The following is a 27,051-nucleotide window of genomic DNA, read 5'->3' on the forward strand; positions in this document are numbered from 1 at the left end:
GATGTATGTTTGAGACCCCTCAGGTAATTCTAGCATACAGCTGCAGCCAGAGCTGAGAATCACTGCACCAGGAGAGGGAGCTGTAATGGAGGTTTGGGGTGGAACGCTCTGGGGCCATGTCCTCCTCCCGATGGCCTCTGTTCTCAGAGGTCAGGCTGATGGCCATGCCAGTTGATGGCTCTGAGCCTTGAACAGCCTGCTGACCCACGGCCAGCCCTGGCACAGTAGATTTATCGTGCAAGCATCCAGGTTACTCCACAACTCGGCCACAAGCCCTCAATGCACTCCTTATCCATAAGCTCAACAGAATGTTCGTCAGCTGATGTGCCACTGTTCCCAGGCTGGCTTTTTCCAGCTACTCCTTCCCACCCTCCTGGGCTTCCTGCCCATTCCTTGATCCTGTAATACACACAGATGATATGTGCTCAAACTAGAAAACACTGAAGGGCATATCTCCGCATGTCCAAGTCCCAAATAAGTGCCCTCTTGACGCCCCGTGTGTCCTTCCCACCTATTTCGGGGACCAGTGGACACTCATGAAGATACCTCAGCCTCAGGCACTGCCACAATTCTCAGGCTTTTATCTGTTTGCCTGTATGCAAAGGTGTGAAGCAGTGGGGTACAAGGTTGGTGCCAAAGAAAGTGAGAGAGGGACAGAGAGGGCTGGGGAGCAGAATGAAGGACACAGCCTAGGAGTCTGGAACCAGGGGAGGAAGCTGCGGTGACTTCTCTCTGACTGGCCAGCTGCTCCACTGTGACGACAAAAAACCTAGGGGCACGGCACAGGCCTAGCTGTGGGGTATTTGGGGTTTTGTCTCTGGGTAAATATTAGGTCTCCTGGGCTGATACACATACTGTGTCCTGAGTTATTTGGGATGAATATACATGCCTGGTAGAATCCTGTATCTTGTGATAGAGCAGACTGCAGAGCTTTGTCTCACTGGCCTATTTTCTCATCCACAAAATGGGGATAAGACTTACCTTATGACGTTGACACTGGTGCCATCTGAATCAGATATCATTATGAAGAGAAAGAGTCCTGAGAGTGGCGAAGCCATGTCCAAGTCCCTGCCAGGAGTCTCTAGCAGAGGAGGAGTCACTGCCTCTTTCACCTGCATGTACAGAGGGACTGGGTTCAGGGCACTGGCGACAGAATGTCTCACTGTGAGAAACTGCCTGGGTCATCCTGACTCCTCTTCCAACTCCTTGCCGTGCTTCATCGGGCAATCATCTTGGCCACTGTGCCCATGGGTATGGGTACGGGTTTGGGCACCACATATAATGCCTGTGGCTCTTATGGAATAGGAGGCCCCAGTTCTCTCAGGCTGCATTTTCCAGCCTGCTGGGAGGGCTGGAATCTTTGTGGGAGGACAGTGAGCCATACTGCTTCCGGAGGGAGGAAGCCAGGGGGCTGAACAGCAGTCACCCTTGGAGTGACAGGCAATTTGGGTGGGATGGAGGAGCTGGAAAATCAGTCTGTGGCTCCTGGAGGGCTGTAGCCCCACTCCCATCCACCCCTGTTCCCCAGAAATGGGGATACCAGGAGACCCAAGGTGATGGCATGAGGCTGCACAGGAGGCGGGGAAGGGAGGGAGGAGAGGCGCTGCTGGTAGAAAAGTAGTCCATCCACAAGAGAGTGCAGTTTCACATGTTTATTTTTGGCAGGAAGGAAATAATTGCAAACCTTTTGATTGACAATACTCGCCCCTGGAAACGTGCACATTCCGCATGTAGCATTTCCCAAGTAATGCTGGATTGTTTATCACATTCAAATGTCCAACAGAAATCCATGACTACCCAGACACCAGCATCTCCACTACCCGGGGTGGGGGAGGGTGTGTCAGTCTGCAGAGAAGCTCCTGGGAGAATGGAACAGGAACAGACATGATCAAATTTACAGTACAGTAGGAACAGAGGCAGCCAGCCAGTTTTGCACAGTTAACTGCAAGTACGTCAAGCCATTCACTCTTCTCGAACCCTGGCATGCCAACTGTCCAGCACAGCACCTTTAAAAGCAGAGGCACAAACGTAGGATTGTTTGACCATAGGGCTGTGTGGTTCTGGATTTTTTATTAGAAAGCCATCTTTAAAAATACAGGGTTGTAAAATGTTGCCAGGTTATAGACTTACAGGTTTTTTTTTTTTTTTTTTAACACCAAAAGTTCAAATGCTGCAACCATGACAAGTCAGCATCATTAGGGCATCCTCGTGTCCCCAGACACATCTCATCAAAATTGCACCACGTCAAAGGAGCTTCCTCACCATCAACTGTGGCAGGTGGCATTCCTTTTTCAGTATGCAAATGCATTATTTACAAACAGCTAATGCATGGAACCACAGACCAACACGTAGGATTCCAGAACAAATGGAAGACAGAGCATTAACAACATTGGGAGTGCCTGTGCACTTCCACTGGAGGCCTGGCCAGAGAAGTCATAACATCATAGTGGGCTGGAGTCCACAAACCCAAGGTGTCCTGTCCCAGGGCTCAATGTCAAAAATACTTCTCCAGAAGACTACATTTAGACCTGGTACAGAAAGGAGCATGGAAACTCAGGAGGTCAGGGTTCTCTTTTGGCTAAAGAGTTGGGGGTATTTTGGTAACATGGGAAGTATATGGCACAGAGAAGTGGCTAACAGGTTTCATTAGGCTTCAAAGCCCACAATTTAATACATGGTAATAATTAAAAACAATACCCGTATTTACCTTAAAAAACATAAACCCCAAACATTCATCTCATTTCTTGGCCTTATGTTAGAATTCTATTGCTTCATTTACATGTAGATGATTAAAAATATATATAGATATAGATATTTTGATTATGTACATAAAGCAGATTCAAGGGTTAAAATAAAAACAGAATTTTGGAGTGTGGTCAAATAAGGTGCACAGATTCCAGAACCCTCAGAGGGCCTGCTGGCCCTCTCCAGACATTCTGTGTCTGTGGTGCAGGAGCTGGGCCGTCCCTCACAGCTCCGCACTGGCTTAGTGCAGTGGTGCTCACAGTTTCAGGAACTACTAGGTGAAGTGTCTGGCTCAAGTCTGCCAAGTGTCTTCACTCCATCGTCAGAAGTGGAGCACTATTCCTAGGTTCGATTCCCCTGAAATATTTTAACGATTTCCATCCTCTTTGCCCGCTCTTCCAAGTAAGGCCCTGTGATGCCAACGAAGGGGGCATGGTTGAGGGTCTAAGGCTCTCATTAGGGCCTAATTCTGTGTGGATATCAACACATGACAGACACTTGACTGCAACATTCAAGACATTTAAGGCAGTGGGTTTATTTAGTGACTACTTTTCCAAATAAAAGTTTGTGGCAAGGGCAGTTCTACCATGTAACTGTCATTATCTGTGGTAATATCTAGCAAGGGGCTGTTCTGTTTGAATTGGCATGTGGATTACTGGTTTGGAACACTCAGAATGCTGGGAGACCTGTTTACCCCCTGAATACTTACTTCCCTTCTGAATATTCACACAGCAGTCCACAGACCAAAGTGCTGTTGGGAGGACGTAATTGGCAGCTGGCTTCATTACTTTGTGAATGAAAGCAAAACAAAGATATTTTACTTTGACCCCCGATTTCCAGTCTTGTTAATGCCAGTCACTCCCACCAGAATGCTGGCTGAAGACCAACCCACAGAGGACTAAGGCAATGGTGCCAACATGAAAGGGTTCTTTTTAATTGTTTTTAAGAGCAATACTTTACAGACTGTCTTGTTGTCAAACAAAGAACATGGCACTGCGTAAACACCAAACTGGGAAAGGCTGCAAAGAGAGCCTGGGCTCTCCCTGCAGGAGCTCTTCCTTTCCCTGGTTTGGGGCAATGAGTCCCACAGTCCCACATCTAGACAGGCTTCCCCAACCCTTGGCTCAGAAATAGGCTGTGCTTCAAAGGAGAAGACCAAGAGATGGACTTGGGCCACATCAGCTTGGTGGCTGGTTGAGGCCACAGGTTCTCAAGAGAGAAGAGTCAGCTTATTTATCAAACAGGATCTGATACTGACTGCAGTTTAAAATCCATGTCACACCTAAGTGGTGCTTTGGCCCTTTTGTCTTTGTACCCTTCAGTGGCCAATGCCAGGAAGGGGTTACAGGTGGTGGAGGCTGCAATGGGGTGGGACACCTCTGTTTCTGACCCTGTCCGAGTTTGTAGCTTAGCAGTGAGCATATTCTGAGCATAGGCACAGTGGCAAAGAACAGTGTAACAGCCGCTGGTCAATTCCATTTGGTGGCAGCGCGGTAGCAGCAAGGAAAATTCCCAAACAGCTCCATGTGTATCCAGCTTTTGGAAAGGAAAGATTTAAAAATCAATAAACAGATTTCTTTTATATCCAAGGGTTTTAGGGTTTCTTGTAACTGCTCTACCCCAAACAATAACAAGAAGAAACACAAATGTATGGCAGTAGTGTGAGAGCAGAAGTGACAGGATGTCACTTTTCAAGGAGAAAATGTGACCTCAAGACAAACTTGTCACCATCAGAAATAATAATATAAAATAATCTATTGTTTCCTAAAGTGTTGAGCCACACAACTGCAGATACATTCCAAACTGGGTCAAAAATGAGTGGAGACAATGACATAGTCATGAAATCCTCCTATCAGGAGCCTGACCCTGCAGCATGCCACAGGTTGTCAGAGCAGTCACACCTGTTGGGGGACAGGCTCCTGTGACTCACTCCCCTCCCTCAGCACCCCCCGCCACACACACACACACGCTACCAGGTTCTAGAAAATTGTCATGTTCATCTTCTTACAGTATCTAAGACAATAAAAGACTAAAAGATGTCTGGAAATATGTTGTATAGAAAAATTAACTCTCGGCTTAAAATAACATTCAAAAGGCACTTCATCCTGTAGGAAAGAGATTCTGAGTGGGTCAGCTGCTCCGAGCTGGGATAGAAGGGGACAGGTGGTCTGCTTGGAGGGGAGGACAGTTGAAAGGAAGTCTGATAGAGATCAAGTTTTTTTTTTTTTTTTCTATTTTTTTCTTTTTTGGTATGTTTTAAGAAAAGCAAATCCAGTAAAATGCATGTCCCTTTATGAAATTTCTTAAAAGAGTTCCTTTAAAATAATTGTTTCTGTTCTTAGAAAAACAAAACAGGTAGGCATGGCCACATTCACCCTGTGGCCTGGAGCACGGAGTATCCTCACTTTCAGCTCCCAGGGAGCTGAGGACAGCAGGTCCCCTGAGGCCAGAGGTTCCAGAGTGCACAGGTGGGAGGCAGGCAGAGGCCGGGGCTACCTATTGCAGAGTCTGTGCAGCATGCTGTACACGTCGTCCTCCCGGCTCAGGCCCTCAAAGAAGGGGATGAGGTCCAGCAGCTCCGTGTCCGTCATGTCATCGAACCAGGACTGCACAGGCACCTGGAAGACAGTGCATGGAGGAGGCAGCAGGACTGCATCTAGCACTGGGGGCTGCTCCTAACCTAACTGGGTACCCAGACTTTGAGCACTTTCTTTAGTAAGGACGACTGGTGTCATCAGTTATCATCATGATTTTGTTTGTTCCCTTGTTCAAGTCGAGGCCAATCCAAAGCTAAATGGCTTGGGAGATGGCTCAGGCAGGCAAAGTTAAATGTACCCAGTTTGTGTGCATTTGCCTGTTTTGTTTTCCTGCCACAGAAAAGGTGGCCAGAGCATAGAATGTATGAGAACTGGTCTTGCTACTTGCCAACTTCCAAAAGCTCTTTCTACTGCACAAGATCGGCTCCTTGCACCTCAGAGCACTTGGAGCCAGAGCTTACAAGCCAACCACTGACAGCACGGAGCTCACATCCAGGACAAAAGAAGGCTTCCACTTAGGGTCATTGTGCAATATTACATCACAAAGAGAAGTGGTAAATTTCCTCCCTTGCTTAACAGTGATCAGTTAAAAGTAAAAGTCTAAAATTGTAGAACATTCTGAAGCTATGGGCAAAGACAGGATTTTCCCTTAGTTTTAGGCTGAGGAGTGGGGAGGGGTGGTAGCCAGGGGTACAAAGAAGAGATTTATAAACAAATCTGAATAAACCAAACATGTTTAAAAGTAACATTTTAGCCCTTTTACAAATCTAAAGATAGCTTAGAAACACAGACATTTATTATGTAATTTTGAAAAATAAAGTAAGGACTAATAAAGAAATGACTACGCCTAGGGGATGGGGAGGGAGTGGAGGAGAGGGTAGAAATGAACAGACTTCTCTATCTTTATTTATAGTTTTGATGTCGGAACCACGTAAATGTGTTATATAATTAAAATACAATTAAACCATTAAGAAAAAAGGCAATAAAAGTGAATCTAAGTGTATATAAAATTGGTGACACAACCAAACAATTACTTCAAGTGATTTGTGTGTGTGTGTGTGTGAGACAGGGTCACACTCTGTCGCCCAGGCTGGAGTGCAGTGGTACAATCATAGCTCTGCAGCCTTGACCTCCTGGGCTCAAGTGATCCTTCCACCTCAGCCTCCCAAGTAGGTGGGACTATAGGCATGTGACACCACGCTTGGCTAATTTTTATTTTTTTCTTTTTTTGAGATGGAGTTTTGCTCTTGTTGCCCAGGCTGGAGTGCAATGGTGCGATCTTGGCTCACTGCAACCTCCACCTCCTCGGTTCTCCTGCCTCAGCCTCCTGAGTAGCTGGGATTACAGGCACCTGCCGCCATGCCCAGCTAGTTTTTGTATTTTAGTAGAGACAGGGTTTCACCATGTTGGTCAGGCTGGTCTCAAACTCCTGACCTCAGGTGATCCACCCACCTCGGCCTCCCAAAGTGCTAGGATTACAGGCATGAGCCACCACACCCAACCTTTTTTTTTTTTTAAGTAGCGATGGGATCTCGCTTTGTTGTCCAGGCTGGTTTCAAACTCCTGAGCTCAAGCAATCCTCCTTCCTCAGCCTCCCAAAGTGCTGGGGATTACAGGCAGCCAGGTAAGCCACCAAACCTGGCATTCAAGTGATTTTAAAACATGGTGTTATAACTGTACATCTCTCTAAAAATTCCTAAACTGTATACAGTTGTCTTATTATTAGCCATAATTTAGTACTGCTACTGAAATTATTAAACATATACTACAGATCAAATATATAATTATGTTAATATCTTTAGAAATCAAGAGTTGCAGCATAAGAGAAAGGGATACAAAAACAAAACAAAGAAGCAAAGAAGTTACATAAAAACGTTGAATTAGAAAAACCACTATGAACTTATGATTTAGTTTTCTTTCAAAAAATATGTCATTTTTAGCTCTGCCCTGTAGTATGGGCTAGAAGTAAAGTATATCCCATTAGCAATGAAAATCCACCGAAACTGTGGTCTCTAAATACCACTTCCACTAATAGGGACCAGGCACCATACAAAAATGGCTGGTTCCAGGGCTGAGGCAAGAAATATTCATCATGAGCCTGGAACATCTTGTTGTTTAAGAAAGCAAGGAAGCTACATGTTGAGCATCCCTAATCTGAAAAATCTGAGTCCCGAAATGCCCCAAAATCCAAAATTTTTTGAGCAATGGCACCACAAGTGGAAAATTCTATACCTGACCTCATGTGCCAGGTGGTAGTGAAAATGCAGGCACATGATACATGGTTTATTTAGTGTCCCCAAATTATAAAAAATATTGTATAAAATTACCTTTAGGCTATGTGTATAAGCTGTACATAAAGCAGAAATGAATTTCATGTTTAGACTTGGTTCCATCCCCAAGATATCCAATTATGTATATGCAAATATTCCAAAATCCTAAAAAATCCAAAATCCAAGACGCTTCTGGTACCAAGCATTTTAGATAAAGAATATTCAACCTATATCAAAGACTTATTATTTTAAGGAGTGTCCATAGCCAAAGGTGAAAATTAGAGCATGCAAAAGAATAATAAATGGACTGAAACTACAACAAATCCATGAGTTCATGATACTAGAAAAAAATTATTGGCTACTTTTGGAGGCCGCTAGAACACCAACTCATTAGTCTGAAAATAGAAATTGCCATTTTGCAATTCCTCATGAAATAGTGGGTATAGACAATGATCACCAACAACTGCTAAAATTATGAGGTGAGAGGTTCATGCGGAATTTTATAATAGATGGATCAGGCTAACACCACCTGAACCCAATGATCAATTTTAAATCTTTAAAAGTGGGCTAACCCGACATTGTATGCCTCCTTGATATGGTATCTTCATAAGCATATAATACCTATGATGTATTCTTTTTTTCTTCTTTTTTTTGAGATAGGGTCTTGCTCCGTCACTCAGGCTGAAGTACAATGGCATGAACATGGCTCACTGCAGCCTCGACCTCCTGGGCTCAAGAGATCCTCCCACCTCAGCCTCCCAAGTAGCTGGAACGACAGTGGAACCACAGGTGTATGCCACCCTATCTGGCTAATGTTTTTTTTTAAGAGATGGGGTCTTGCCATGTTGCCCAGGCTGGTCTCAAACTCCTGGGCTCAAGTGATCACCTGCCTTGGCCTCCCAAAGTGCTGGGATTATAGGTGTGAGCCATTGCATCTGGCCTCTATGATATATTCTTGCAAAAAAAAAATCAAATCTAATCAAGCAGTAGAGCTCTAATTACTTGTTTAGAGGATATAAGGTGGCTATAAAAACACATTAAACATCATCACAAGGCAGCAGCTGGACAAATCCAGAATGTAGGAGATTTCTACAAGACAAAACACCAGGGCTTCTTCAACAAATAAATGGCATAAAAGAGAAAAGGGGAGGAAAGGGAGACATGTTAAGATTACAAAAGAATGAAGAGACATAGTAACCAAAGCAATGCATGGATCTTTTTGGATCCCGATTGAAATACTCCAAATGCACGACACTTCGAGATGATAGGGACAATGTGAACACAGTCTGGATATTAGACAATGTAAGAAACTGTTACTTTGTCAGATCTGACCATGACTTGTGATTATATTAAAAAGTAATCCTTATCTGTTAGAGACACGTTACCAAATATATTATGTTGAATTTGATTTACTCAGTAAAATGAACATATTTACATAGAAATACATTTGGAGTATTTATTCAAATAATGATTCCACACTAGCCAAATTAATTGAGTTTGAATTTTTTTTGGTTATAAGTGGGACTGCAGAGTTCTAGATTCAAGGAAAGGACTTTTGCAGGCTTTTGTAGAATCTGAGAAGCTTGTGATTGAGAGGAAGCATCCTCTCCAGGGAAACATGCCTGGTCGAGGGGCCTGACGTGGCAGTGACTGAGGGGTCAGCAGTCACCAGAGGCCCTGGTTGGCCTCTCTTCCCCTGGAAGTGTCAGGCAGCAGGCAGGAAGGCAGTCCTTCTTGCCCTGAGAGTTGTGCTGCACCCAGTGAGTAGGCACCGCAGAGCTGCCATGGTCCAGGGAGCTTTATGTAGGAAATGTTCCCAATGGGTGCGTTTTAGACATCATGATGAGGTAGCAAAGCTTGGCAGTCTTATTTGAAGACCTTATTGAAGTGTTTTATTCAATTTTTTTTTTTTTTTTTTTTTTTGAGACGGAGTCTCCCTCTGTCGCCAGGCTGGAGTGAAGTGGTGGGATCTCAGCTCACTGCAACCTCTGCCTCCTGGGTTCAAGTGATTGCCTTGCCTCAGCCTCCTGAGTAGCTGAGATTACAGGTGCGTGCCACCACGCTGGGCTAATTTTTTGTATTTAGTAGAGATGGGCTTTTACCATGTTGGCCAGGATGGTCTCGATCTCCTGACCTTGTGATCTGTCTGCCTCGGCCTCCCAAAGGGCTGGGATTACAGGTGTGAGCCACCAGGCCCGGCCTATTCATTCTTAAGAAATACTTCTGTTAAAGAGATCAACCAGGCCTCCTTAGTCTACAGGGGTCATGAAGTCCTAGGCAGTAGCTGGCTCCAGGAGGTTACTGCCAACAGAACCCTTGTCAATAACACTACTAAAAATGTCGATAAGATGATACAGGCTTATAGAGCATTTACCAGTCTCAAGCACTGTTCTAACTGCTTTTTATGTATTGCCACACTGCAACCTCCAACGATCCTATGAGATCAGCATTCCTATAATTCCCATTTGACAGAGGAGGGAACCAAGGCTCAGTGAGGTTAAATAACTTGGTCAATGACATGCAACTGCTAAATGGCAGAGCTGGGATTTCATCAGGAAAAGGCCCAGAGACCTTCTTGTGTAGGTGCTCAAAAGTGGTACCTGCCTGGCAAGACAGAGGGCTCAGATGGAGCACGACATTTTCTTTCTTTGGGGCCACTTACTGCATTCTCAGGATGGAAGATGTATGAGGCAGGGGAATTGTCAACAATGATCACTTTGCTCAGCTCCCGCCCAAGGCGACTCAGGTCCTTCACATAGTTCCCACGATGAAAAACACATGATTCTCTGAAGAGCCGGGCCCGGAACACACCCCAGCGGTCTAGGAGGTCAGCCACAGGGTCTGCATACTGGAAAAGAGGTGTCACAACGAAGGCTGGGTGCTTAAAAGAGCACCCAAACCCTGACCTACAGCAGCAAGATCCAGATTACATTTTTTAAAAAGGGATTTAATAATTAGATGTGTTTTAGGATCCTGGTTATTTTCCTCTCTGTGTACATAAGATGGCACTGGATTCTTCCATTTCTCTCACATCCAACCCATCAGAAATTGTCAGTTTCATCTCCAAAAATAGCTTGACTCCATTTGCATCTCTCTATTTATATTGCCACCACCCTTAGCCCGGGCCTCGACTCTCTGGCCTGGGATGGCTGTGTGAGCCTCGTGAAAAACCTGTCTTTCCCAGGGGGCTTCCTTTCTAGCCCATTCACCTAGAAGCTGTCAGAGTGGCCACTGGAAAACATATGTGCCATCATGTCCCTCCTCTGCTGAATACTCTCCACTGTCTACATACTGCACTTGGAGTAAGGCCCACGTTCCTCACTGCCGCGTCCCACATGGCACAGCTGAATGATCTCCATCTGGAGCCCCTGGAGCCACACTGGCTTTGAGCATGGTCAGGACCTTTGTACCAGTGTTCTCTCCGCATGTGTTCTCTCCCTAGCTCTTTGCAGAACATCTGTCTCCTGGTTTTTCAGGTCTTGACTTCCTCTCCCATCCATCTAGAGCCACATCTATCTTCCTTTCTGGGTTGCTTCCCTCACAGAGTGGAGCGCTATGTGGGATTGCTTGATTTCCTCTCCCCTTGTCAGGGCCTAGGCCTGAAACATCCCCACCACCACATCCCTAGCACCTCCCAGAGTATCTACCATGAGAGGGGCTCAGTAAACACGAATTTCACCACTGAATGAATGAGCCAGCTCCAATCTGTCTTGAATGGCATGACACTGCCCCCTAGAGGTCCTCTGGGCACTTGGGCCAGACCAGCCCCTGAGTGACAGGATGGTGCCCAGCCGTCCACTCCCATGGATGGCCATCCGCTTCCTTGAAGCCCAGGAGCTGGATGGGAGTTTGAGCCCAGCTCACAGTTGCAGATCATCCTGCCTGGCCCTCTCTCATGACCTAGGGAATTTCTCCCAAAGCAGGCTTGGAGAAAGAAATAAAGGGGTTTCTGATAGAAAATCCTCATAACTGAAGATACCTAAAAGAGTGGGCCATACTGAGTGGCTAGGCCTGGAAGAAGCAGGAGCAGTTTCCAAGCCTGACACAAGGCCAGGCCCCTGCACCAAGACCAAGTAAGGCATCAGCGGGACCCAGTGACTGCCAGGGAGACAGAGAGCACCTGTGGCTGGTGGCGCTGGGAAGGCCAGTAGTGGAGTGCAGAGCAAGTGCCAGCACAGCTGTGGGACGTGGGCTGCAAAGCTGCAGGCAGCAGCTATGATTCCATGGGAACATCCTCTCCTCCCCAGGGACATCCTGTAGGAGGCAGAGTCCAGGAGCAGCTGTGTTTCCTACTGGCCAAGGGAGGTGAGAGCTCAGGGCACTACAGTTATCTGCTGGTGAGGCTAGCCAGGGGCCACGTGGGTGGGTTGTAGGCAACTGAGTCCAGATCAGGGGTATCCCATCTTTCGGCTTCCCTGGGCCACATTGGAAGAAGAATTGTCTTGGGCCACATATAAAATACACTACCACTAACAATAGCTGGTGAGCTTTAAAAAAAATCTCCTAATGTTTTAAGAAAGTTTACAAATTTGTGTTGGGCCACATCTAAAGCTGTCCTGGGCTGCATGCACTCTGTGGGTCACAGGCTGGACAAGCTTGCTCTAAATGGAAAAAGATGATCCATTTCCTCATAATCATGAACACTTGTGGTAGCACCTATCTTTCAAGAGTGTCTGAGTCTGAGGCCTCCAGGCCTTAGAGGATGAATGTGAAGAAAGTAAGCTTCATAAGGGCAGGGACTTTGTCTCTTTTTTTCTTTGCTATATCCCCAGTATTTAGTATTGTGCCTGGTACATAATAGGTACTAAGTAAATATTTGCTGGGTGAATGAAGGAAGGAATGACAAACAAGCAGATACTGAAAGGCTACGACAGTCAGCTTGAGGTTCCTGCGGGCTCCTGGGCAGCAGGCAAGGAGGTCCACTGCGCCACTACTGCTGGCTGGGGGCCGAGTCCAGAGCCAAGGACAGGGGCATGACCACCTATCAGCAGGACATGTACCTCAGGGAGGAAAGAGGGTGGAAGGCTGCACTTGGAAGCTGATTCGGCTCAGCTAGGCTGGAGTAGCAGCAAGAGAAGGGTTGAAGAGACAGATGGCGGGGCAGGTGGGAGCCATCCAGGAAGAGTAACCGAACAAGGATGTTTAAGCAAATGCTGGGGACAATGCCAAGGAAGAGTGTTCTCAATTTTCCCAAACAAAAAAACAGCTCTCACTTCACTGCTACTGGTGCAATCTTCTTGTTTATTTCTTTGGTTATTACTTCAGGCTCCTCAGCATCCCAGAGCACTGTTGGAAGAGCCACTGATGCTACAGATAACAATTAATCTTGGTACCACTCATCTGAAAGATTACCCATTGGGGAAGACTCTATTTTCCCTGAGGCCTTGTTCTCTTTTTGAAATGCAAAAATAAGGACGAGGATTTTGAATCCCACTCCACTGGCTCATGCTCTAAGGCCTGTGATGAGTCTGGCAGCATTTGTGCAAGTGGGGCTCTCCCACCCCTCAATCATCACAGAGATGGACCCAACCAGCAATGGCCAGGCCAGCAAAGCAGTGGAACGTGCAGAGGAAGAGAAGGGAGTGTGGGCATCAGGGCACCGTCCAGAAGCAGGACATGGCGGAGGAAGCTACTGCGTGATGTCCTAGAGACAGGCAAATGGTTAACCTGGGCCCCAGAAAACTCATCTTTGGGACCACTCAGGGTCCCTGAGATGCCCCTGGAGACAACTGTGGTGCTACCAACAAACGGATGGGGTCAGCCCCATCAGAGTCAGCGTTTGGGAAATGGTCAAGGCAAAGATCTCCTGGGAGGAGCACGGCCTACCCTGCCTGCCCCACAGCACAGGCACCCTGCCACACCTGTGAAGGGGAAGACTAAACCATACTGGAAGGCTTGGGAACCTGCTAGTTTCCTTAAACAGTGGAGAGGACAAAGAAACCATTCTATTTGGTCAGAGCCACTGTAGATTTTAGGTCAGATTCCTATCAAGCTTTAGGATCAAGACATGTCTGAAGGATTTTATCATCATCAATAAATATATGATATATATTTTTGAGATGGAGTCACTATCGCCCAGGGTGGAGTGAAGTGGCATGATCTCGCTCACTGCAACCTCTGCCTTCTGGGTTCAAGCAATTCTCGTGCCTCAGCCTCCCGAGTAGTTGGGATTACAGATGCCCGCCACCATGCTCAGCTAATTTTTGTATTTTGAGTAGAGACGGGGTTTCACCATGTTGGCCAGGCTGGTCCTGAACTCCTGACCTCAGGTGATACGCCCTCCTTGGCCTCCCAAAGTGTTGGGATTACAGGCGTGAGCAACCGCGCCTGGCCTATCATCATCAGTAAATAATTGTAACACAAAATAATGAACATCAGGAGTGCTTACCATGTGACAATGCCCAGCACAGTATGTGGAACACAGCAAGTGCTCAATGAATACTTGCTGTATGTGAGTCAGACACTGTGCTAAGTCCTTTACATCTGTTATTTCATGTGATCTGGCCACAAGGTAGCTGGAATTATCCCCAATTTATAGAAGAAACCGACATGAGGAGTGAAGTAACTTGCCTCAGATCATACAGCTCATTAGGGCAGTTGGAACTCTCATTCAGCCCATGCATGTGGGTGAGTGTCCAACACTTATCTCTCACTTGCCTCTCCCTCAAATCTGTGAAAGCAAAACCCAAGGACACAGGGGCCTCTAGCATTTGGTTGACAGTCAATGGTTGAGGGGTACACCATCCTTTGCCCGTTACACTGGACCTGTTTGTGATTCTCTGGACTGTGGACACCCAGCTTCAGGTGGCTGCACACAGCAACTTCATGGAGCATTTGTTCTAAGTGCTCCCTGTCACCATGGTAACCCAGAAGGCTTTCAGGCTGGCACCATGCACATGGCCTGCATCCATCCCATCTGGGGTGGGAACCTGTCACCATAGAAATAGCTTCCCCCACCAAAACAAAGGGCTGCTTGACAGATTGGGGGTAGGGGTGGAAGGGCTGGGAGTACCAGGCTGGGAGTGTGGGGCTGGGAAGCAGGACTCACCTTGGCCAAGCTGGCAGTAAAGAGCACACATTCAAAAAGCTGCCCCATCCTCTGGAGGAACTCATCCACATGTGGCCGCTTCAGCACATACACCTGCAATGGCAGGAGACAGCAGGCTGGTCAGATGTGGCAGTTGCTGGGGATGGCCTGGGGCCCAAATGCCCACTGTAGGAAGAATTGCTACAAAGGTTCCCGCCTCCCTCCCCCAGGTCTATGCATAGCAGGCAGAGGCCCAGAATGTATGAAGGGTTATGGAGTCAGACGTGGCACTCCTCAGACAGGGCTCCAGGTCTGAGTTCACTGCAGACGCCCCTCCTAAGGGAAAAAGAGAAGCTGACCACGGTGTGAGGGTCTTGGGGATATTCAGGGCCAGCAAATGGAAGGGTTGTACCATGTTTGCGTGTAATGACTCATTCATTTCACGTGTGTTTCTTGGCACCTGCTGAGGGTCAGGACCTATGTGGGCACGGGCCACAGTCTGGGTGTTGTCCTTTTAGAGGTCCAGGCCCAGCATATTGCCCAGCAGGTCTGGGATTGCTCTGGCTGCCACCTTCTGTTCTGGATAGACATCCCCCTCACTAGGAAGGTCTGGGGCTGAAGCACAGGCCCAGCAAGGCTGCAAGAAGGGGCTTCCTTGTCAGCTTGGGAAGCTGTCTATGACACCATAAAGGGTGGGCTTGGTATGTTTCAGGGGATGTGAAACCATCGCTATTCCTGGACCTCAGATATAATCCATCAGGAGGGGTCTCTGAGCAGACGGGTGCAAAGAGTAGCCTTTTCTAGAATGGCTGGGCTCTGTGTACCCTTTTGACCAGGCCAGGCCAGGGGGTGGCAGTGAGGAGGCCAGGCTTCAGACCATACACAGGCTCTTGATTAGGGAGCCTGAATGAATCTGGGGAAACAAGGGAGATGGGAGAGAAGGCAAAGCTGGTGAGAAGACAGAGGAAGTGGGAGGAGGGAAGAACTAATTCAAACTTGAATAAATTCCGTTTGAAATTAGCCACTTCACTAAAATAAATCAAACTCTTTAAAATTCAGTTCAGCATATTTACTGAGCCCCAGCTCTGAGCTCAGCCTGATGCAGTTGCAAAGATGAATAAAACACAGGCCTTGCCCTTGAAGAGCTCACACTCTAGAACAGACATAGGCAAAAACATATAAAAATAAACATGGCATAATGAAAGTTGTAGTAGAGGGATAAATTAAGGACAATTAACTCCCCTCACAAGGGGAGGGGATCATAGAAGATAAAATTTGGCCTGGACCTTGAAGGAGTTCACCAGGCCAATAAGGCGGAGAAGAAGTGGGCTTTCAGGCAGAGGAAACAGTAGAGCGTGAGACCCGAGGCCTGAGAATACTTGAGAAGTTAGAGAGTAGCCAGGCTGTGTGCCCAGCCATCAGAGGCAGTGAGAGAAGCGGGAGCAGCAGGGGCTGGGAGAGGAAGTGGCTGAAGATGAAGTGAGAGGCAGGTCACAGTGGGCATGTTAGGGCCTTGAATGGCAGATGGAGCAGGTGAGAATGGCAGGAGGAGCAGCAGAGGGGAGATGAGGGCTCTGCACCACATGCTGGGTGTGCTGCTGGCCGAGGAATTCTACACAGAACCAAGTCATTTTCAAGGTGCCAGAAGCAGGAGCTCAGGAGGGCCAGGACTCAGTGGGAAATTCATGGGTGACTGAAAGAAGGAGGTGGACATGCATTTGTGGCTGAGGGTGGAGTGAGGGGCTGGAGGAACAGGATGTCATAGCACGGGTGCCAACACAGCTCTGAGGAGCTGGGAGGCTGGGGTAAGGGCTGAGGGCAGGGCCTGTGGCTGCAACAGCTGCAGACTCCCACTTTGCCCTCAAGACTCCTCCTTGCCAGCAAATGGGTGTGGCCTGTAGTCCGGTCTCCCTGGGAGTCCTGCTTGGAAAGCAAGCTTTGCTACATGCAAAGGGCAGGAGACTGATTTGGGAACTCTGGTGTTGGTGCCTCTGGCAGAGAGGGGGGTCCTGAGCCCGGATGCCGGCGTCCAGGCCCGCGTCCCCGTGCAAGTAACCAAGAATAGGCCCATTGGGACCTGCACAGCCTATCCTGGATTACTTGAACGAGGCCACGGCCTTCGCCAGGGCCTTGGTCCTCCTGCTCTTGGCTCCTGTGGCTTCATTCCCTCGGGAGAGAATTTCTGACCCCAGCCCTGGGACCTTGTGATATCACAGCACAGCCAAGATGGAGGGTGGGGGAGCTCCTGCAAGAATGGGTCAGCAGTGGGCAGGCCGGTCATGCTTACAGTCATGTGGTACGAAGGATTAATTTCCCTCCTAATTCTTGCTATGCCATTGGGCAGCCTCTCCTTTGTCTCATCATGAGCACTATGTAACACAAGCCAAGATGACAAATGCAGAAGCCTTAACTGCTTCTCAGATGCTGAGTTAATTCAGTTGATGCTTTTGCAAATGTTAAATGCCCAAGTGCCTGCCGTTTTGGCTCTGTGATGGCTTTTAAAAACATGAAGTGTGGAAACGCTAGGGAAAAAGCTGCCTCTCCCAGGGACTGTTTCCTGGCAGGATGTCCTGGAGAATAAGCAAGAAAGCAAGGACATGGGAGGGAAGGGACTTGAGTATCAGGAAAAGAGCCCTGGGCCAGGAGGAAGGAGACTGGAATTTTCATTTTAATTCTTCCCATCATATGACCTTTAACCAACCCCTTCCCTGGCGGAGCCTCAGTTTCTCCATCTAGACAATGAGGCAGCTGGACCAGCTGATTCCCAAGCTTTCTCCAGTTCTGACACCTTGCACTCAAGAACCAAAGACTACTGACATTGCTAAGAAAAGACATCCCGTTGTGGCTCAAGTACCAGGAAAGTCTCCTTCCTGGGATATCAGGCCAGATACGCTCCCTTTAAGACCTTGGACTTGACAAGGAAGATGGTTAGATTATTCCTGTGGAAAACCTGACAAAAGCTCCCCGGCTTCAACCTCTAAAGCTAGTTTTCCTACAATGTTCCCAATTTGTTCATAAATGAAGCTATTTCCGGAAGAGCTTTATGCAGATAAGGAAAAAAAATCAGAAGCAACGAAGATGCATGCCAACTGACTACGGCATCTTTATTCATAGCAGCCTGCGGATCCGAAAACTCACACCCTTCCCCCTTTTTCTTCTGGGGTGGGTATTTGCTAAAGATTCTCTGGAGAAAACGACGCAGGAATGATAAGATCAGTCTGGAGCAGCTGGCATTGAAAATGGACACTTTTTCCCGAGAATCCACTGTAAGTGGGTGACTTGTGGCATTTTCCTGTTGCCTGCTAGGAGAGTAGCCGAAAGCAATTACACAAGGAAGTTAATTAGACCATCAAGCTAGGCCAGTGGGGGATATGGAAACTTCTGAAAGTCTGCTTCAAATCAAAGAACTATTTGAACTTGCAACCGCAACTAATATTTACGACTATAGTTTCCTTATAATCTCAGTATAAAATAAATTCATTGGAGTGAAAAAAAGAAAAACATTGTATTTATTACAGTATGCTTCCTTTTGATTCAGTAATAAAATTATTACTGAAATGAGAATTTAGAAATAAAGTGCATAGGAAATGTAATTACTAAAAAATCTTAATTGAAACTCAAATTTAGCTTCAATTTCTTACCTGATGTATAGTTCCATCGATTTCAACCGGAACAATAAAATCAGCATTACTAATGGGCTAGAGAAAAAAGAGACTATAATTAATATGTCTGAAGGAACAAAAAAACTCTGGAAATTTTAGCAAGAAAAAAGCCTGCCTAGACCAATGTTTTGGTTATTGGAAAAAACAGTTCAGGAGGAGGATGCTGAAGCATGCCTTGGTTCCTTAAAATAAGCACAAGCAGGAAAGCACATTATTTTCCACTGTGAATGTCATTACATTTTCAGCATCTTGGTCCAATATCACCTGCCTGGCCTCAACCAAAAAGTGTGGCGCTGCCTGGCTAGAGGATGGGGCTCCTGAAAACTCCAGCTCTTGCCCAGAGTCCTGCTGGGGTGATGGGGAATCACTGCTAGCCACCAGGGGGAGGAGCTGAGCACATAATGGGCTCAGAGGACAGTGCTGCTTGAAGGAAAACTATTTGTACTTGGACCCACAATTGAGGGCTGCCCTGGATGGGCGGCTCAGCAGGAGAAGATGGCCACATGGACTCAAAACAGTGCCAAGGCCATATGGGGGTAAAGTCAGAGGCCACAGGCCACACCCTTGGGCAGGCTCTTCCTCTCCTTGGACCTCAGTTTCTCCTCTTCCTTAGCTATTGTGATGGGTCTGATGCATGCCCATGGCCCCAATCCAGTCCTGAGAATCAGTGATTTCAGGCCCTCCCAGGTAGCCTGGCACCAGCTCCTGCCTTGGGTGGGGGTACAGAGCCAGCCCACCCTATGCCTGCTCTGCTCCAAGGAACACAACATCCAGCACACCCATAAACTTCTGGATATTTTAAATAACTCTTTGACAATATTAATGATATTTAAAATTCAAATATGATTCTTTAGCAGTCACTATGTTCTCAATGATGAACTTACACATAGTTCTCAATGGAATTCCACAAATTAGGTACAAAACTACTTAAATGAACAGGCCCAACTTAATCATCAGCCTGTAAACCCCTGGACAAAAGAAGAGAGACAGAAGGAAGGAGAAGGTGTGTGTGGTGGCCTCTGGGCAGGGGTGGGGGTACAGCGTCTCTTGTCAGACTCTGAACTGAGGTCTGCTTTTAAGCCCATCACAGTACACACAAACCCTCTTCGTTGATATATAAACTAAAAAATAAAAAACAACAAAAAAACATGGACAATGCTACATCGTAGCACCGTTACTAAGCACTTAGCTTATGATCACTGTTTATTTACTCCCAGAGTTGGAAGGCCAAGAATGAGTTTAATATCATATAATTGCACAACTAAAATAAGAATCATGCTAAAAAATAAAAGGAAAGACTGAAGGAAGAGCATTATGCTCCCAAGGCATTAGATTATGGAATCACATTCCACGGAGTATATTAAAAAGAGAAAAACCATTCCCCAGCTTACAGCAAGCATCGTCCTTACTCTCCTCTCTCCTGCTGGTATAAAGGACACTCTGCTACAGCTAGGGTTCTTCACTTGGGATCCATGAACGTATGTGTTGTACAAATGTACATTTTTGAAGGGAAGAGCGGTCATAGCTTTCAGATTCTCAAAGGACTTTGAAATGCCCAGAACTTTAAAAACCATAAAGAATATTCTGGTTGCAAATGTAGGCAGGCCAGAGGAGGGAAGAAATGAGGAAATGTCATTCACATTAGCTTGTGGCGTCAATGCTCTCCGAGCAGGTGCCAGAGACACTGGGGGCTACCAGGGCCTTGCCTTTGGAGCCAGGAACCCTCAGTAACATCGGGTGATCTGGCCAGTGTTGCCTACACTCCCATAGCTGCTTGGGAGGGAGTTCTCTATGCTGTGATGGCAACTGACCCCTGCTCTGAAGGGCTTTCCTTCACAGAGACTTGGAAAAGTCCTGAGCAACTTGCCCATAGGGGAGAAAGGGCTTCCAATGCTATCTAGAGTTAAGCTGGGACACAAGGTCACCATATCCCCTGGACCAACTATGGAAGGGGCTGGCTCTCAAGGGCTAGGGAATGAGGTGGTCCCCGCATGCCCCAGTGGCCAGAACAAGGCCATTTCTCACTGCTAGAGGTCAGTGTGGTCTCTTCTCCACTCTTCAAAGGACTCAAAGACAATTTTCTGGCTTTGTCCTACCAGAAAGGTCTCTGTTTAGTGAGAAGAACAAAGAAGGATGTTTCTGGTAGAAAGGTGTTTGGGCATATTTGACAGCTCTTCTGCTTCCTACAACTTGTAAGGAATGACTATGGTTCATGTGAGACACATGCCCCATCATGGATGGTGACCTTCATGTCTCTCAGTGAAGGGGAGTCCCAGGCTGGTGGGGTAAAGAGGAATGCAGTACAGTGATAGAGCAGTCCCATTACCAGAAATAACCCAAGGAAAACAAGACCAGAATCCTAAATACCTGCTTCTTCTCCCCAAAACACCAATCTCCTATTTCCAAACTTTTCATGCCTCTTTTAAACAATTTATTTCACGTCAAAAAAAAAAATGGTTAACTAACTCATTTCTTAACAGTGTCGCCACAGCTCTTCCTGCATGGAGGCTGTTTCTGCTGTTTTTCCAGCAGGAAGATGGAGAGATCAGGGAAGGTGACAGGAAGGAAGACTGTCTGACCTCCACACCCTTCAGGAGGGAAGTCTTGAAGGTGGGTACTCATTTAGCTGTGAAGCTTGAAAAAAACCCCAGCCACCTCTTGTCATGAAGATGCTCAAATTAAATGGCTGAATCTGTTCAGATGCCCCGAAGTCTGGAAGTCTTCTTCAGAGTTGGACATCTTTCAAAAATTGATCTGGGAAAATCTCCACGATACCAGGTCATTTGACAGTTTCCAACAGAGCCTCCCCTCCCCCTCCCAATAAAACACATAGCACTCTGGTCATCTTGACAAATATAAACAGTGTCCTGGGGGCACTGAGTGCCTTGTGCCACCTGAAAAGTATTTCTGCAGGGGTTACAGTGTTGGAAAATGCAAACCTCCTAAGAATGAGGTCCCAGTGATCTTGGTAGCTTAGTGTTTTCTTTCCAAACTAATTATGTTAATATTCAACTACTTTAGTTAATGTTCACCTGGGTTAATAAGCAGCTCCTGGGATTTCTACATGAAGAGTGAAGTCACACACTAACCACCATAAGCTTTCATCCTTTTTGTTTTCCCTTTTCCAATACGATTGTTATCAAATCACAAAGATCACGGATTTTTTTTTATGTCGATTTACCTTAAACGAACTGTGCACCAATGTTTCATCTAAATCAATGACCACACATTTCTTTCCATAGTCAAGCACCGTCACCTCTGGAAGAAGGTACTTAGCTGGTGGCTAAAGGGGAAAAATAAATCAATATTACCTTTATGTAAAAGACAAACCAATCAGTATTGTATTATACTTTAACTTTCAAACATTTAAATGCCTGGTCAAGCATATAATGGACTTTTATTAAGAACAATAGGAATAAGTAGTTTGCAACTAAAGTTTTATCAAATACGGTGCCACGATCTGAATGACTACTATGAAGTCCTAGGCTTTGGAACCAGACAAACCTGGTTTCAATCATCAGCTCTGTCACTTTCTTCGTTGTAAATTGGGATAGTAATACCTACCATGAAAGGTTGTTGTTATCAGTTATAATGGCAGTAAAATGCCCAGCATTTTGCCTCGCACATATAGTGGTGGCTACAGTTATTATTAAAATGGATTACACAAGAATGAGTATTTAATTATAACAGGTACTGTCACAATGGAGGTCTGTTTCATGGGGTCATATTTTGCCTGAAATTCACTGTGGCACATAAGTAGATTTTAGAGCTATGTTGGAATCACAGATTTTTTTTTTTTTTTTTTTTTTTTTTAGTGACTGAGATTTTTAAAAAACTTGAAGATAAACTATAGGCCCACCAGCAAAATGCAGTCCAGAGTTACCCCCAACACTAGGAAACAGAAATAAGACTAATCCAGGTACAGTGCCACCTTGTGCCACCACACTGTGGTAGAATACTGAGCAAATGTGGTATTTTTACCCCTTGGATTCTCTGCCTCTGAAAGTTATACTTTAATCCACACATTGTGTGTTGACCAAACAATCTATTTATGTGTCTTAGTAGCAGGTGACTCAAATCTCGTGATAAAGAAGTCATAAAGAGTTAATAAAATGCTAGGTATCTTCAGCCAACCATAAAATGCTAGGTATCTTCGGCCAACCTCACTAGATTTAGAGGATTTATTTCTTTAGGCCTTGCCTCATTCTAGAAATGATCTGAAGTATTTTAGTCTACTTTGTGGCATATTCAATATCCAGTGTTAACTAATTAATTTTCTGACCTGCAAAGAAGGTCAAACTCTCTTTAATATTTGATACAAAACAAAAGGAAATATCTATTCTGAGCCCCTGAAGAATGGACAATTTAGTTCATCAAATAAAACAAGAAAAAAATGAAATCAAGCTGTATTTCCTTTTACGTGGCTATTTCCTCTTTTTATTTTTTTGGTTCAAATTGAAAGTCAGTGATCAGAAGTTAATTTTGAACTTTAGCTGTTTCAATAGTAAATGTAACACCGGCAGTCAACAGGTTAGGTAAATTTGCAAGTACAGTGATCACCTTGGCAGAGAGAGACTGTCCAGGGTTGCCCAGGAAGAGGCTACATGTGGAGACATAAGCATTTCTAACTCCATGTTTCTTCCTTTCCAACGTCATCCAGAAGAAAGAGCCTTTACGGCCTCCCATCTCTCTCAGCTGGAAGCAATCCTCCCTAATCCTGCAGCACTGTGACGGGATGTGGGGATGTGCCTTGGAGACAGGCACGGAATTCGAGGATCTAGAAAGGACTCTGTCCTCAATTACAGACCAGTGAGTCAGCAGGTTATTTTTAAAAAATTAAATTTGCAAAAAGTTTTGTATCAAAAGGTGTTTTAAAAAGGCAGAGTGTGATGAGCTAAGTGAACATAGTAGAGAGAATGTGGGTCATTTTTGTTGTTTGGGACAGAGCAGAAAGCATGCTTGTGACCAGAATAAAATTTGTTTGAATTTTTATTACACAATTATTTAATATAAAACACATTCTCATTGTAAAGATTATAGACACCTGAGAGTAAAACACAATCACTCTCTTTTCTATGTCTCTCTTTTGACATAAGTGTCTATCTAGTCCTTTTCCTATGCGTTTATAAACTACTAAAACGTTTTAACTTATTAATTTAGTTGTTAGCCTGGAAAATAAGGATCTAGAAATTCTAACCCTAGCATCTCTGAAAACATCAAAGATCTGCCAAAAGTGGTTCATTTTCCAAACCCAAGAATAAAGATTACTTTCTTAGCACAGTTAACCCACACTTTACAAGCATTCTTTAACAGTAAGTAAAACCCCTCATGGTGTAATCTAAGAGAGAAAAGTTAACAGTAAGTAAAACCCCTCATGGTATGATCTAAGAGAGAAAAGATGGAGAAGAGTGAGAAGGGTGAGACTCATATTAAGCAAGCAACTGATTTTAATTTGTGCTGCAGGGAACAAGGCCAAGTTGGGAGGCAACAGGCTAGGAGGTTCCATTAATCCTCTGCTGTTTCCTAAATGCACACAGCTTCCCTGAGAGCTTGGCTTTAGATTAATGCAAATTCTTCAGCCCATGGGTAAGAATTATTTGGGACAGCTGCGTCCTTGGAAATGTAAGGATGCTATATAATGACAATACACAGTGCTTTGTCACTTCAATTCATCTGTTCAGGTGATGCTTGAATCATTAACTAAGAAATGTCCTGAACCAAGTTTTCTCTGAAGTCTTCATAAAGCTGAAGAACAAGAGAAATACCAGTCACATCAAGAAAGGTCTTTCTTATACAAAATGACTTGCTCAAATGTACACAAAGAGCATTGCTGGGGGGTGGGTGGAGGAGGAAGGGACCATGGCTTGCCATCCACGGTTTGGGAATGGTATTCATTCCCGTTCCTTTCCTGGGAGTAAATCTGAAATTTCCTGTCCTTGGCAGAGAACTGGCAGCCATGAATAGTTAACACTAAGCTTATTTCCTCTTGGAGTGCCCACCCCACAAACTCTCATAAATCTTACAGATGTAGTACCTCTTCCTGGTACATTGGATTATTGTTTCCTTACTTAAGATTTCTCAGGCTTAAGGTCTGCACGCTGTGCTCCCCAAGCCCTCAGAGCTCCAAGTGGATGTCAGGGCCTAACGCAAGAGGGGAGCAAGAGGAACTCTAGACTGCTTTTAATTAGAATAGCTGTCCTGCTTGTATGTTCTTCATAATGTTTTCGTGGAAAGAAGCGTACTATTGCTGTATTAAAAGCCTTAGGCAAATAGCATAGAAACATAGCTGTTAGAAAACAAATCCTCTCCTCTTTCAGCATTTTTATGGCTCGGTTACACTGCCAGCCTCATGTTTGTAAGCATCTGTGTGCTGTGTAATTTAAGCAAAAGTGTGGGATTGGTAGGACTCAGGATACAGCCTCAGTGGCGTTCCTCACTGGGGCCAAGGCATTCGAGTGCTCACCTCAAATCATGACCACCCATACTTCAGCAGTTTCAAACTTTCGTTCCCTCTGCATCTTTTCCTTATCCTTCAATACCCGACGTTCACCAAACAGCCCATGAAGCTTCCCACTAAGGAAGGCCCTAAATCCTGGCCCATAGTTGGGAGACGAATGATACTAATGGTAAGGATAAAGATGTCATTTCCAATAGGTGTGCAAAACATGATTACTCAATAAATGGTGCTGGGACAACTGAGTAGCCACTTGGAAAAAAAGATAGTTTCCTACTTCATGCCTTACACCAACATACATTGCAAATGGATCAAAGATTTAAAGGCGTAATGGTGCAAATATTAAAAACTATTAAAATACTAGAAGAAAATATAAAATCAAGGAGCATAAAGGATGATATTAATATTTACTTATATAAAACCAAAACTTCCTTGTGGCCAAAATAATTATAAACAAACAAGGCCAAAAGATATTTCATACATTTGGGGAAAAGTATTAATTTCCTTAAAATTTAAAACGACAAGCAACACAGCATAAAAAACTAGAGGAAATGAATAGAGAAGAAGAAAGGTAGCCAATGTACTTGTGAAAAGCTGTTCAAACTCATTGATAAAGAAATGCAAATCAAAGTAATAAACTGATACCAATCTTTGTTTTGTTTTGTTTTGTTTTTGAGACAGGGTCTGGCTCTGTAGCCCAGGCTGGAGTGCAGTGGTGCCATCTCAGCTCACTGCAACCTCCGCCTACCGGGCTCAAGTGATCTTCCCAAGTAGTTGGGACTACAGGCATGTACTACCATGCCCGATTAATTTTTTTTTTTTTTTTTTTTTGAGACTGAGTTTTGCTCTTGTTGCCCAGGCTGGAGTGCAATGGTGCGATCCTGGCTCACCACAACCTCCGCCTCCTGGGTTCAAGTGATTCTCCTGCCTCAGCCTCCCGAGTTAGCTACGATTAAAGGCATGCACCACCACACCCAGCTAATTCTATATCTATATCTATATCTATATCTATTTTTTTTGGAGACAGAGTTTTGCTCTTGTTGCCCAGGCTGGAGTGCAATGGCGTGATCTCAGCACATCGCAACCTTCACCTCCCGGGTTCAAGCGATTATCCTGCCTCAGCCTCCCGAGTAGCTGGGAGCCACCACACCCGGCTAATTTTGTATTTTTAGTAGAAATGGGGTTTCTCCAAGTTGGTCAGGCTGGTCTCAAACTCCCGACCTTAGGTGATCCGCCCGCCTCGGCCTCCCAAAGTGTGGGATTCCAGGTGTGGGCCACCGCGCCCAGCCTAATTTTGTATTTTCAGTAGAGATGGGGTTTCTTCATGTTGGTCAGGCTGGTCTGGAACTCCTGATCTCAGGTGATCCACCCGCCTCGGCCTCGGTGGGATTACAGGCGTGAGCCACCGCGCCCGGCCACCATGCCCAGTTAATTTTGTGTATATTTCATAGAGATGGGGTTTCACCATGTTGCCCAGGCTGGTCGCGAACTCCTGAGCTGAAGCCATCTGCCCTCATCGGCCTCTCCAAGTGCTTGGGTTATAGGCGTGAGCCACTGCGCCTGGCCTGATACTATTCTTTATTTTCAGATTAGCAAAGACTGAAACATTTGATAATCATTTTCCGTAAGGGTGTGAGGCACTCTCATAGATACTTCATGAGAATGTAAATTAGCATAAGCTTTTGGAGGACAATTTGGCTTTAATGTACCAATACTGTAAAATATATCCTTTGACCTAGCATTTCCACAAATAGAAACTGATCACAAAGAACTATCACACAAGTCCATAAGCACACAGAAAAGAGGATATTTTTAAGAGAAATATTTGTAATAGCACAGAAGTGGAAACAAAGTAAATGCCATCAATGAAATATAAAACAATGAGGCAGATATATACCTACTAATATTTGGAAAGATGTTCAAGGCATCTTGTTAGAAAGTAACAAGCAATTTGCAGAATGATGAATACAACACAACTTCATTTATATAAATATGTTTGTGTTTGTCTGGAAAACTTCTGGAAGGATAAATGACATATATTAAAAGTGGTACTACCTAGAAGGCAGTAGGATTACACTGAGAGATATTTTCTTTTTGCTTTAATCTTTCAACTTCATGTATGTATGTATGTATGTATTCCCACAGGTGTTAATCCCAAATCCTTCAATATTTAAAAATTAACCATGAGCTTGAATTATTGTTTAGTAAAAAATTAAAAGACCAAACCTACACATACAAACAGAGCAACATGCGAATGAAAAAAGAGGGGTGAGGTGACAGGCACAGATAGGGACCAGCTGCTCTGGTCACCACAGGCTTAGAGGATTCTTTACCTTCAGGGCCTGAAGAAAGCTTT

At 45.2% G+C, this 27,051-nt stretch overlaps 1 protein-coding gene across 1 annotated transcript in view; it reads right to left on the reverse strand.

Annotated features, from left to right (window-relative positions):
• Positions 1 to 1,637: 1,637 nt before the first annotated feature.
• CTDSPL (CTD small phosphatase like) overlaps positions 1,638 to 27,051 on the reverse strand; it is a 128,147-nt gene continuing 102,733 nt past the window's right edge. Inside the window, exons 4-8 of the mRNA XM_030812132.1 lie at positions 21,423 to 21,524; positions 18,221 to 18,277; positions 14,601 to 14,693; positions 10,215 to 10,400; positions 1,638 to 5,363 (exon numbers count right to left, since the gene is read on the reverse strand). Of these exons, the coding sequence (XP_030667992.1) occupies positions 5,238 to 5,363; positions 10,215 to 10,400; positions 14,601 to 14,693; positions 18,221 to 18,277; positions 21,423 to 21,524 (564 nt within the window). The 3' untranslated portion in view covers positions 1,638 to 5,237. The remainder of the gene's footprint in view (positions 5,364 to 10,214; positions 10,401 to 14,600; positions 14,694 to 18,220; positions 18,278 to 21,422; positions 21,525 to 27,051) is intronic.

Source organism: Nomascus leucogenys, chromosome 4, assembly GCF_006542625.1.
Source record: "Nomascus leucogenys isolate Asia chromosome 4, Asia_NLE_v1, whole genome shotgun sequence".
NCBI lineage: Eukaryota > Metazoa > Chordata > Mammalia > Primates > Hylobatidae > Nomascus > Nomascus leucogenys.